This window comes from Musa acuminata, chromosome BXJ3-5, assembly GCF_036884655.1.
Source record: "Musa acuminata AAA Group cultivar baxijiao chromosome BXJ3-5, Cavendish_Baxijiao_AAA, whole genome shotgun sequence".
NCBI lineage: Eukaryota > Viridiplantae > Streptophyta > Magnoliopsida > Zingiberales > Musaceae > Musa > Musa acuminata.
In genome coordinates this window covers 15371997-15386107 of record NC_088353.1, presented here as the reverse complement: position 1 = coordinate 15386107, position 14111 = coordinate 15371997, and the positions used below count along the sequence as shown (strand labels likewise).

Sequence of the window (14111 nt, the reverse complement as noted above, 5' to 3'; positions counted from 1 at the left end):
CGAGGAGTTGCAATGTTCACAAAGGCTTCGATGAGGACGTCGAAGGAATAAGTGGGGGAGAATGTCACGGACAAACTTCTAAACAAGATGTTTGATGTAATGCTTATGTATGTCCGTGTCTTTTGGTATGTTCATGCCTTGTACAACATGTAGAGGGACGGCCGAAGGCTTAATAGTCTCATTTTAGTTAGGTTGGTGGCCTCTTTAGGCTTGTAAATAAAGTTTGTGTCATGTGGACACGTGTGAGAGATTTTTGGTCTGTAATGGACCATTTTACCCTTTGTTGTGCAACTGTTCAGAGCTTGTAAAGTCTATTTGTAATTTGCATTGTCTATGAAGTGTTTTTCGGAGATGTTTGCTTGTGGATCCCGATTGAGGCTTTCTCTTTAACCCGTTCTCTCTTTTGTTGGTCCTAAGGGACAATGGGAGGCTTCGGGGAGGCTGACCTTTGCGGACAGACACGCAAGGGTGCCGCACGACTTAGGCAAAACCAGTTAAGTCCGTGACAAAGTGGCATCTTCAATTGGTAGGTTCGCCCACTGTATTAGCACTTCAGTAGTGGGTCATCGTCGTTAAGTCACGATCCGTCAATCAATAATGGCACTTGGCTGGGTCTGGAGTTCTCCTTGGATAGTCATATTTGGTGGGTGGCTTTGGACTATCTCCAAGCACCAATTACAACTTTCGTCTGGCCGTCGGTTTGTGGGTGATATGTCATACTCCTTTTCAATTTAGTACCCTGCATACGGAAAAACTTTGTCCAAAATCTGCTCGTGAAGATGCACGTAGAATTTGTCACAAACACAATGCATCCCTTATAGTGTAATTCTTTTGAGTCCCAATTGTAATGAGCCACGGAGCTTGGTGCTTCCTCCAATTTTCTTATGATCTTACAGGTCTCCAGATCTTCTTGTCATTCCCTCTTAATATCTTTAAGGAAGTCACTAGTCAAAATTGAAATGGCCAAAAATTCAGCTTGCTTAGATAGCCATGAAAGCGCATCTGCAACAATATTCTCTTTCCTCATTTTGTAAGTTATTTCATAATAATATCCAATAAGCTTTGTTATCCATTTTTGCTGCTCAGGGGATGATATCTTTAGCTCCAAAAAGTACTTGAGACTTTTATGGTCGGTTTTAATTTGAAATCGTCGACCGATAAAGTAGGGTCTCCACCTCGTTGCTGCGTGCACAATGGCGAGCATCTCCTTATCATATGTTGACATATTTTGATGAGAGGGAGACAATGCCTTATTAGTGTACGCGAGTGGTCGACCATCTTGCATGAGAATGGCTCCAATTCCGACTCCAGATGCGTCGGCCTCAATAATAAAGGGTCGGCTGAAATCTGGTAGTGCTAGCACCGGCATCGTCGTCATGGCTGCCTTAAGTTTGTCGAAGGCAGCGGAGGCTTTGTCCGACCATTGGAAGACATCTTTTTTCATTAAGGAAATAAGTGGTGTACTGATCTTTCCATAGTTTTTTATGAACTTGCGGTAGTAGCCTATTAAACCCAGAAAGCCATATAGCAATTTTATGTTCATCAGGGTCGGTCAGTTCTGCATTGCTTCTATTTTGGAGGGGTCCACAATCACACCTTCCTCTGATATGATATGCCCAAGATATTCCACCTTTTGTTGAAGAAAGTAAAAATTAGTAGTGGTCGTTGTACGTTCGAAAAGCGATTTTTGGTATGTCTTTTTCGCACACTCGTATTTGATGATACCCGGATCGAAGGTCCAGCTTTGTGAAGATTTGTGCTCCCTTTCATCTAGCAATTCATCTACTACTGGAATAGGGTATTTATCCTTGATGGTTATGCCATTGAGAGCTCGGTAATCAACGCATATTCGCCATGTTCTATCCTTCTTGCGTACAAGTAGCACCGGTGAAGAGTAGAGGCTGCAACTTGGCCAAATAACTCCTGTTTTAAGCATCTCTTTTACAATCACTTCTATTTCATCCTTCTGGAGATGTAGATACTGATATGGCCGAGTATTTGCTGGAGGTTTACCCGGAAGAATCGTTATATAATGCTTATGCCGACGGGTAAGAGGTAGGTTGTGCGGTTCGTCAAATATATCTGAAAATTCAGCAAGCAAAGGAAGTAGGTTTGGATCTTCAAATTCTATTGGCTCTCCCTTAGTTTGCTGCTCGAGTTGTATCAAAAAGACGCTGCATGCTTTATACAAAACTTTCTCCATTTGTTGTGTGCAAATCGTCGTAACGTCGCCCCCATGTTTCCCATACAGTATCACCTGTTTCTCCTTACTATAAAATTTCATAATTAGTTGCATAAAATTCCAAGAAACATCACCTAATATCATCAACCATTTAATTCTAAGCATAGCCTCATGATCATCAAGAGGGAGGAGGAAGAAATATGCAATTATCTCTTGGTCCTGCAACAACAGTTTCACTCGTGGGCGCCTACGATCATACTTCAAAATCCATCCGTCGGCAACCTTAACGTCAAATCTGCTGTAATTCTCGATAGGTAAGGCCATCCGGACAGCAACCTTACTGTTTAGGAAGTTATTAGTACTACCTGTGTCGATGAGAACAGTGATCGGTTGTTGTTTGAGAAGGCCTCCAACTTTCATCGTTTGCGGGTTTGAGTAGCTGGCTAGTGCATGTACCGTAACTTCGGTCGGTTGTGGCTCTTCTTTTGTATCTTCTTCTTCATGTTCAAGACTCTCTTCTGGATGTTCAATGACCTCTTCTTCTACTAGTTCAATCATAAGAAGTCTCCCTTTACTACAGCGATGCTCACGACTCCACGGCTCGTCGTAATGCCAACATAACCCCTTCGCATATCGCTCCCGAAGCTCTTCTCTTGTCAACCTCTTTTGTGCAGGGACTCGGTCGATAATAGGGGGGCTAAGGGCTTCAGTATTGCTGGTCGAGGAGTGACCCTAGTCCTCCGAGCTTCATAGTTCAATCGCTCCTGTTGATGTCGTGCGAAAGAGATAGCTGTCATGAGCGTGTACGGTTGTCGCGCTTTAACTTCTCCCCGGATCTCCGGCTTCAAGCTCTCAATGAAGGTCCCCAATAGCTGTTTTTGAGACCAATTACGAGTTTGATTAGATAACCTTTCAAACCTAGTTTGGTACTCCTGAATGGTGGAGGTTTGTCGGATCTTTGCTAGTTGTCCGTCAATGTTCTCGTAATCTGTTGGTCCGAAGCGGATCAGCAGTCCTTTTTTGAATTGTTGCCATGAGAGCATTCCATAAGTGTGTTCAAACCAGTCAAACCATTGTATGGCCTCCCCTTCAAGATGTATAGCCACAATTTTCACTATAGATGCGTCCGAGGTTTTGTGGTACCGAAAATATCGCTCCACGCGCGAGATCCAACCAATCGGGTCTCCTTCTTCCCATCTAGGGAAGTCCACCCTCATGTATGGATAGTTGGGGTTGGTCATAGAGCCTCCCCTCCCTTGGAAGTCACCTCTTCGGGGTTGGTGTGATTAGGCAAAGCTCTCTCTTTGATGTGATTTATTCGGGCTTAGTGGTCGGCCCAATCTGAGTTCGGTAAAGAGCGTCTGAATCTTATCCTCCATTCGTGCCTCGAATATTTCGAATTTAGCATTGATTGCCTCCTCATATACCATAGTATATGCCTCCAAATATGTGATGGTAAAATCTCTCTTTTGTTGTTGGGTTAAAGGCATGTATGGGTTGAGAGAAGTAATGGTCGAAAGGGTTGGTGGATCGGTGGATGTAGGCTACGGTTTAGGCTTGTTTTGTGGATGTTTTGGGTGCAGTTTGAGGGTGTGATTTGGTGGAGTTTTAGGGCTGTGGATGAAAGTTTTAGATCCGTGGTAGATAGCAGCAAAGGTTTGATAGAAATCAGTGGAAGTTTGCTGCAAAATTGTGTTGTCTTGTAAGAGCAGAATTGTCGTCAAAGAAACAGCGGTTTCTCGACGAAATTTTCACCAAAAACTTGAGAGATTTGAGGAGGGAATTGACAGCAATATCGCAGTTTATATAACAGCAAGTATGTCCACTTTAATCAAGAAAATTTCGACAATAACAGCAAGAAAATTGGTGCAAGTTGCGATAGCAGAATTCTCGTAGAAAAATTTTAGTTGTTTACGACGAAAATTTGCAACAACACAAAATCATTTTTAGAGATGACTTCCTCAATAGATCAACCTTAGATGGAAGCCAAGATAATCTATGAAGGGTATAAGAAATTTCATTCAAAAGAGATTGCAATAGATGGGTTAAGGCAACAATATGTGGCTGTAATTTCCTGCAGTATAGATTTTCAAGTGTAGTAGATGAGACGTAAAAGATCAGTGGTTTATATTGAGAATTTTTCGATGAAACTAAAGGGAAATCCACTGTTAGGAAGTGTCAAAGCTATTATAAAAATTTCATAGAGATTTGGACAGAAAAAACGTTGTGTCAAGATCAAACAAATAGTGCTATGTGGCTGAAATTTTACAGTGCAGATTTTCAAGTATAGCAGATTAGATGTAAAAGATCAATGGTTTATATTGAGAATTTTTTGACAGAACTAAAGGGATGTCATAAAAATTTCATAGAAATTTGGATAGAAAAAACATAGTATCAAGATCAAACAAATAGTGCTATGCAACTGAAATTTTACAGTGCAGATTTTCAAGTATAACAGATTAGACGTAAAAGATCAATGGTTTATATTGAGAGTTTTTTGACAAAACTAAAGGGAAATCTGCTGTTAGGAAGTGTCAAAGCTGTCATAAAAATTTCGTAGAAATTTGGATAGAAAAAATGCAGTAGCAAGATCAAACAGACTATGCTATGCGGCTAGAATTCTGCAATGTATATTTCGTCGTAGAGATGAAAACTTTATGACGAAAAGTTTATGCAGTAATATAGGAATAATTTTTTTTGGATTTTTGAATAAGGATAACTAAATTACAGTAGCAGTAAGGTAGGAAACCAGAACCTGTTGCAATTCACGAGGAGATCAAAGGATGATCCACGGTAGTGGAAATGATGGCGATATTCGGCAACGATGTTTTAAGCAATTGTGGGAATTGTTTTGGGCGGTTGTGAAGGTCTGATGGACGGCTGTGGAAGGGCAGCGAGACGCCAAGAACGCTGCTCTGATACCAGGTGTTAGAAACCTTGCAGATTCTAAACTTGGGGTTGATCTCTTTAGGGGATCGGTCTCGTTGGAACTCTATAGGGATTCCTCCCTCCAAGTTGCTGCTCAAAGATTGCAGAAAAGATTCATCTATTGCTTATCAAAAAAGGAGGAATACATGGCTATTTATAGGGCTTCTAAACCCTAACTCCTAATAGGACTTCTACTTCTAACCAACTCCTAATAGGACTCCTACTCAAGACTCTTATTCCTTTACAACTCCTAATTCTTCTCTAAGAAACAACCTCCTAACCCTAGCCGGCCTCTTCACCTCTTTAATAGGGGTCAGCTTAGGTAGGTTTTACATGAATGTCCCTCTCAATTAGGACTCTCCTAGCTAGAGTCCTAACATTTCGATCGTTACTGAGTTGTACCGGGCGGTAATGATCGATTGAGTTGTGCCGGGCGGTAACGGCCGAAATTTCAATCATTACCGCCCGATATTACCCCATATCGTCTAATATGAGGTTTTTTGAACATACCGTCCGGTAGCGGGCGGTACGATTCGGTATGGCAGACCTTGGTTCTAGCATTAGTTCAAACCTGATTTTGGCAGCAATGTCTATCCATTTATTGTTGTTATGTTCTGAACTAGATGATCAAGTTGAGTTTGTGAAATTATAACATTTTTTCTTCCAACAATTCTGTGAAAATCTATATAACAAATATATAATTTTCAGCATGTTCCTTAAATTAAAAACAAATAAGCCTTCATTGGTCAGTCTAACATTTGCGAAAGATCTTGGATTGTAATAAAGATGTAATAACCTCGTGATTTTTATAAATTTAAAAGATATCCTTGACACAGGAGTATCTAATTTACTACAATCTGATCATATGAACCTTGATTATAATATGATATTTTTTTCAGTCAACAATGATGCCTCATAATCTTCAACTCAGCCCACTCAAATATGACAGCTCATAAGCATATTCCCTGTATAAAGTTAAAGCTGTTTCAAGGTACTTTTCTTCATGACAAAGGAATGCATTAACAGAGTTGGTTAGCAGCTGTGAACATTTCTTCATGACCAAGAAATGCATTAAAGGAGTTGGTTAGCAGTTGTAAACACTTAATTTCGAAATTCCCTATACATGAAGGGTTGTTTCATGCACTAGTATTTATTTTGGTATTTAGGACTTAGAAAAGACTTTAGAAACTGATGATATTTTGCAGAAGCTCACTTGGAGTTCTCGCTTAAACTCTGTATCTCTTGGATGCTTCCTTAAGTGGTGAGTCTTTTATTTTCAATTCTGTGTCTTTGTTTAATTTCCTTAGAGTGATGAACTTTCTGCATCCCTTTGTGATTTTGAACTGGGTGGTGAGTTGTTTTTCGATTTTATTGAGTTCGTACATTTTTCATCCGAAAAAATTGTACTATCGGTTTTCTTTCGAGTTCTATTCTACTTTACCCCCATTCTACATCACGCTGGTATCAATTTGGTATCAGAGCTAAAAGCTAGAGATCATGGCAAGGCGGAATGGAAAAGATGTAGTTGGTGAAGTTAGCGGCCATGAAGATGACGCCGAGTCGTTGAGGTTGCAGCTACAAAGATTACTGCGTAGTCTACAAGAAAAAAATGAAATAATTGAAGAACTTCGAAGTAGAAACAACCAGCATAAAAATGATGTCCGTGAGTTAACTTCTTATGATGATACACCTCTTCCAAGGGAGTCGAGAAGATGTCCGATAAGGCAGGGAGTCCAAGACGAGTGGCAGAATAAATATAACCTAAGATTGGAGATTCCAGAATTTGAAGGTAAAATAAATGTTGATGACTTTATCGATTGGTTTAATACAGTAGAAAGAATTTTCGATTTTCATGAACCAACAGAACAAAAGAAGGTCAAACTTGTGGCACTCAAACTCAAACGGAATACATCTTTTTGGTGGGAAAATCTGAAGAAACAAAGAGAACGTAAGGGGAAGAGTAAGATCGTGACATGGGAAAAAATGAAAAGGGAGCTGAAGAGAAATTATTTACTTGACAATTATAGGCAAGAGATCTTTCTAAAAATCCATTATTTTAAGCAAAAAGATCTTAGTGTAGAGGAGTACACTACAGATTTCGATAATCTAATGTTAAAAGGTGAGTTTGTGGAACCGAAAGAGCAAACCATTGTAAGATACTTAGGAGGTCTGAAATATGAGATTGCTAAAGTGGTTCAACTACAGCCATATTGGTCTTTAAATGATGTGAGTAAGCTGGCATTGAAAGTTGAAAAGCAACAGAAGTTTGAAAAGAGTTCTCGGTACGGCTCAAAAAAAGACTATACAAAAGGAGGAAGTTTCAAGCCTAAATGCACTTCTCTTGGCAAGGTGTGCTTGGTGATCATCGACAGCAGCAGTTTTGAGAATGTGGTTTCTTTGGAGATGGTGCAGAAGCTGAAGTTGGACACAATCCCTCATCCACATCCATACCAATTATGTTGGTTGCAAAAAGGAAATGACATCAAGGTAACTAAAAGATGTTTAGTTCCATTTTCTATTGGCAAGTATTATAAAGACGAAGTGTGGTGTGATGTTGCTCCTATGGATGCTTGTCATTTGCTGTTAGGAAGACCTTGGCATTATGATATAAGGGTGTTGTATGATGGCTATAAACATACTTATTCTTTTAAGGTGAATGAAAAAAATATTATCTTAGCTTCATTACAACCTTCCGAAATTAATGTATCAAAGAAGGAAGTTAGTGTTTTTATGTCTTATGGTGAATGCAAATATGAATTAGACAAGGGTGGTCATGTTTTGGCACTAATGGTAGTACAAGAGAACGAACAACATAAGGAGACACCGGAAATCATGAAACCAATCCTAAAGGAATTTCAAGATGTTATACCGGAAGAGATTCCACATGGCCTTCCACCTTTGAGAGACATTCAACATCAAATTAATCTTATTCCGAGGGTTGTTCTACCTAATAAGGCAACGTACAGAATGAGTCCCAAGGAGCATAAGTCCTTGTGCAGTTCCAGCCTTGTTGGTGCCTAAGAATGATGGTTCTTGGCAAGGTAGGCAATACCGAATGATACCGCCCAGTACAGGCGGTACGAACCGGTCCGACGACATACCGATACGCGGACCGGCCGCTACCAGGCAGAACGAAAAATAATAATAAAATTATATATATATATATATATATATATATATATATATATATTAGAAAAAGGTGACGTTCAACGATGTCGCCTTTTTCAGATTATATATATATATATTTATTTATTTATTTAAATAAACGAGGTGACGTCACGTCGCCTCGGTGACGTCGCCCCGCGTGGGGAAGGAAAAGGCGATGTCGCATTTTAAATAATATATATATATATATATAAATATATATATAATCTTATATATATAAACGAGGCGACGTCGCCGAAGCTTCGGCGACGTCGCCCCACCTGGGAGAAGAGAGAGGCAACATCGCTTCGACGACGTCGCCGAGTTATATTATATATAATATATATATATACCGAGCCGTATACCGAACGGTATATCGCTCGGTATACAATTTCGTATCATATCGAGCCAACGTCAAAACTCCGGTACTGTACGAAATTGCAGACCTTGGTTCTTGGAGAATATGTGTGGACAGCCGTACTATCAACAAAATCACAATGGATTATCTTTTTCCCATTCCAAGGTTAGATGATTTACTTGATCAATTATGTGGTGCTTTTATTTTTCTCTAAAATTGATTTGAGGAATGGCTATCACCAATTAAGAATGAGGTCCGGAGATGAGTGGAAAACAGCATTTAAAACTAGATAAGGCTTATATGAATGGTTGGTTATGCCATTTGGGCTATCTAATGCTTCTAGCACTTTCATGAGATTTATAAATCACATCCTTAAGCCATACATTGGAATATTTGTTGTAGTTTACTTTGATGATATATTGGTGTACAGCAAGAGTGAAAAGGAGCATATGAATCATTTGAAAGAAATCTTTCTTATTTTGAGGCAGCAAAAGCTTTATGCTAATCTAACGAAGTGTGATTTCTTTACATCTAGTGTTGTGTTTTTGGAGTATGTTGTTTTAAAAGATGGAATCATAATGGATCAAAGTAAGGTAGAAGCTATTCTCAATTGGCCAACACCTGCTTCATTGCATGATGTGAGGAGTTTCAATGGCTTAACTTCTTTTTACAGAAGATTCATCAAGAATTTCAGCATTATTGTCGCTCCAATCATCGAATGTCTGAAATGTGATAAATTCAAATAGACTAATGAGGCTAATGATGCTTTTGAGCTTTTAAAAAGAAAGATGACCGAAGCTCCTATCTTAGTTCTACCAAATTTTGACAACGTGTTTGAGATTGAATGTGATGCATCTAATGTGGGAATTGGTGCTGTTTTGAGTCAAGACGGAAAGCCGATTGTATTTTTTAGTGAGAAGCTGAATGATACAAGAAGGAAATATTCTACCTATGATAAGGAGTTTTATGCCATATATCGAGCTTTATCTCATTGGAGTCAGTACCTTCTTGCCAAGCCATTTGTGCTATATTCAGATCATGAAGCATTAAAGTTCATAAATCACCAACACAAGCTAAACAAGAGGCATACAGCTTGGGTGGAGTTTTTGCAATCTTATAACTTTACAATTAAGCACAAATCTGGTGTTCAAAATGTGGTTGCTGACGCATTGAACAGAAAGCATTCTTTATTATCAGCAATGGAAGTCAAAGTTGTTGGATTTGAGACGTTCAAAGATCTCTATGAGAATGATGTGGATTTCGGCTCAATATGGCAGAATTGCAAATCAGGTTCCTTTCAACAATTTTCTATCCTTGATGGTTTTCTATTTCGAGCTAATGCTTTATGTGTTCCATCTTGTTCTTTGAGACAAGTAATTCTAACTAAAGCTCATGGTGGTGTTTTGGGTAGACATTTCGGTAGAGATAAGACTTTAGCTCTTATTCAATCAAACTTCTATTGGCCTAAGATGTTTAGAGATGTGGAAAGACATGTAAAGCAATGCCGAGTGTGTCATTTGACAAAAATAAGAAGTCAAAATTCTGGATTGTACACTCCATTGCTTGTGTCAAATGCTCCATGGGAGGAAGTGAGTCTTGATTTCGTTTTGGGACTGCCAAGAACTCAAAGGAACAAGGATTCTTTCATGGTTGTTGTTGACAGATTTTCAAAAAATGTCTCACTTTGTTCCTTGCAATAAATCGAATGATTCATCTCATATTGCTAATTTGTATTTTAAGGAGATTGTTAAATTGCAAGGTATTTCAAGAACTATGGTGTCTGATCGAGATTCAAAATTTGTTAGTCATTTTTAAAAAACTCTTTGGAGGAAGCTGTGTACTTCTTTGAATTTCAGCAGCTCGTATCATCCACAAACCGATGGGCAAACTGAGGTAACGAACAGAAGCTTGAGAAATTTACTTAGAAGCTATGTTGGCAAGAATATTAAGCGGTGGGATCTCATTCTTCCACAAATTGAGTTTGCCTACAATCGTTCTATCCATCATAGTATCGGTAAGAGTCCTTTTGAGATTGTTTATGGTGCTAATCCTGCTAGTCCTTTGAACTTAATCCCTCATTCTACAACAAAGCAATTTAGTGGAGATGCTGATGAAAGAGCTAAGTAGATAAAGAAGCTGCATGAGGGTGTGAAAGCAACCATTGAGAAGCAAAATGAGAGGTACATGCATGCTGCCAACAAACACAGAAAACATGTGGAGTTTAATACAGGTGATTTGGTCTGGATTCATCTAAGGAAGGAGAGGTTTCCACCGAGAAAATTTGGAAAACTAAAACCAAAGGTTGATGGTCCATTCAAGATGCTTAAGAGAATTGGCAAAAATGCTTATAAGATTGAACTACCAGAAGATTACGGAGTATCCCCAACATTTAATGTGGCTGATTTAAGCCCTTTTTATAATCAAGTTGTTGAATTAAACAAGGACTTGAGGACAAGTCTTTTTCAACCGGGGGAGATTGACACGGGAGTATCTAATTTACTACAATCTGATCATATGAACCTTAATTATGATATGGTATTTTTTTCAGCCAACAATGATGCCTCATAATCTTCAACTCAACTCACTCAAATATGATAGCTCATCAGCATATTTCCTGTACAAAGTTAAAGTTGTTTCAAGATGCTTTTCTTCATGACAAAGGAATGCATTAACGGAGTTGGTTAGCAACTGTGAACATTTCTTCATGACCAAGGAATGCATTAAAGGAGTTAGTTAGTAGCTGTAAACACTTAATTTTGAAATTCCCAATGCATGAAGGGTTGTTTCATGCACTAGTATTTATTTTGGTGTTTAGGACTTAGAAAGGACTTTAGAAACTGATGATATTTTGCAGAAGCTCTCTTGGAGTTCTCGCTTAAACTCTGTATCTCTTGGATGCTTCCTTGAATAGTGAATCTTTTATTTTCAGTTCTGTATCCTTGTTTAATTTCCTTATGGTGGTTAACTTTCTGTATCCCTTTGTGATTTTGAACTAGGTGGTGAGTTATTTTTCGATTTTATTGAGTTCGTACATTTTCCATCCGAAAAAACTGTACTATCGGTTTTCTTTCGAGTTCTATTCTACTTTACCCCCATTCTGCATCACGCCGGTATCAATCCTCAACCAAATGGTTTATCAACTGTTGACCAGGGTCCAAGTCACAGAACAGCCTCTCTATATTTAGAGGTAAGGTTGAGTACATTAACTACATTAACACCCAAAACCGCGCATTGGCGAGAGCCTCGTGCACCGATTACGTCATTTTTTACAATAACTAGCAAATTCATAGTAATTATAGTCTCCCGAACTACATTCCCCAAATTTGACATTCATTCACACGATCTACAATCATGTTAAGGCAGAAAGAAAACATTTTATGAGCAACCAATATTAAAATAGAAAGACAACTTTCTATGAATTTGTAAAATATATGAATTAAGGCGAATTGAAATTTTTTTTTTTTCTTGCCAAGAATAAATAGTGAAGGTAGGTTTTTGATCTCAGGACATTATAATGACCTCACAATGACAAGGTCTCGAACATAATCCAAGTGTTAATTGTCAGAAACATATTCTGGCAATAATCTTTCTCTCCCCCTCCCTACCTCCAATATAGACTACAAGATAGACCGAGACTATCATCTCCTTAATAAGCTAAAATTCTTCATTCCTCTTCAGATATTAACTGGACTTCTCCAACTTTATTATTAAGGTGTTAACAGTTAGCAAGTACTTGCCAACTTGAGGAATAATCTGTCCTCCAATTAATTTGAGTTTATCTTGATCACTAATTGAGATGATAAATAAACTTTGGAGCTTGGAAGCACTTGCCAACTTGAGGAGCCAGCTATGTGGTCGAAGTTGGACACTGAGCAGGTGGCAAGTAGCTAGTCAAGAATCTCCTTAATTCACAATGATTAATCATGAATAAAGTTACTGCATCACAAAGATTATACACTTTTGGCTGATCACATTTTTCACTCAAGACATAAGTTTGAACTGTGTTGCAGGGAAACAGAACCAAACCTTTCCAGGGTATCCTACACACTGCTAATTGCAATCCTACCATTTCAAATGATTGCTATTTGGATAAAAATCCACATAAGAAAGTACAAGCTTGCTGAAATTTCCAGGATAAACTGATCCTACAAAAAGCTCACATAAATGAAGAGGAAGCATTTTTCATTTCACTCAGAAGGGATGCACAGTCGGTTAATTTTGCAGAGCTTATTATCCTATTCAAAGACAAGCACAACTCGAGATGGATGTTTTGTTCATCATCAACAAAGCTATCGTACCATAACAAAAGGTTGTATACCTAGCAGCTCCAGCATACACCTTATTATGGAAACTGAACCTGGGAACTCAAGTCAATTAGAAGATATCAACTGCAACAGTGAATGTCCAAATTTGCCCAAAATGATCTCTTTCTTGAATCACATCAATTCATTGGGTGACATAAAGAAGAACTTCCAACCTATCAACGAAGTTCTGAACAAAACCATACTAGAATTGCAAACGAGTGAATCCTACTTTGTGTGTGCATCAGAAAAATGATAGTATCAATTTACCACCCCAATCCCAATTGCAAAGCTCATGCAGTTCACGATCAAAAACAAAAATAATAATAAAAAAACCAAATTAGCCTAAACCAAATCAAGAATAAGCGTTTGCAGAATTACCTTACTCTTGTCTATCCTCTTCACCGCCACCCGCTCCTCGGTGGAGTTCTCGGTGGCGACAAATGTATACCCAAACTGCCCATGCCCAAGCAGCTTCCCGATCGAATACCGGCTCTCGAAATCCTTCGCATACCCAAAATCGGTCCTCTTGCCACACGACAGAAGCCCGCACGGCCGCCGCTTATTGCCTCTGTCATTCTGCTGTTGCTTCTCCCGCGGTGCCTGATTATTCTGCTCTGGCTGCGGTTGCTGCTGCTTCTGCGGCTGACCTATCGGCCTAAGGCGAGTAGGCACGATGCCGCCGCTTACTTTGGTGTCCGCGGAGAAGCATGCGCCCATTCTTTCCTGCCCTGGGGGGTTAGGCTTGGAGGGATAACCATCAATGGATCAAGAAAGTAGAGAGATGATGTCTTCTTATAAAGGAGAATTAAGTGCTCGGAGTGATGATTGGAGGAGGAGGAGGAGGAGGGAAGGGTAGAGGAAGATGGGGGGAAGGGAAGGAGGGGGTGGAGGTGGGGAGGTGGTCAAAGGAGGAGACTGTCCTTCGAAGACGGGGTGGGATTGGGATTGAAGGCAACCCCTCTGTCCTCCTATTCACTTCGTCTCATTCTCCTGGCTTCGGTGCGGAAAATTTTTTAAATTGATGATTTTTCTAAAGAACTCTCAGAAAATTCCTTTTTTGGATTTTTTTTTTTCTAAGCCATATCCCATCTTTATATTTTTCAGATATCTTTCTTTCATATTTTTCAGATAATACCTACAACTCCTTTGTTATTTATAGATATGCCCATAGGTGAACCGATCTCATTCCTCAGTT

At 39.1% G+C, this 14111-nt stretch overlaps 1 protein-coding gene across 2 annotated transcripts in view; it reads right to left on the bottom strand.

The window, feature by feature from the left end:
• The window catches only part of LOC103968571 (calcium-dependent protein kinase 4), a 48700-nt gene extending 34869 nt beyond the window's left edge, over positions 1-13831 (bottom strand). For both annotated transcript variants that reach the window (XR_010496675.1, XM_065151815.1), the window contains exon 1: positions 13295-13831. Coding sequence is in view for 1 of the 2 variants with exons in the window: in XM_065151815.1 (XP_065007887.1) it covers positions 13295-13633 (339 nt within the window). In the remaining variant the exon portion in view is untranslated. The remainder of the gene's footprint in view (positions 1-13294) is intronic.
• Positions 13832-14111: the final 280 nt, after the last annotated feature.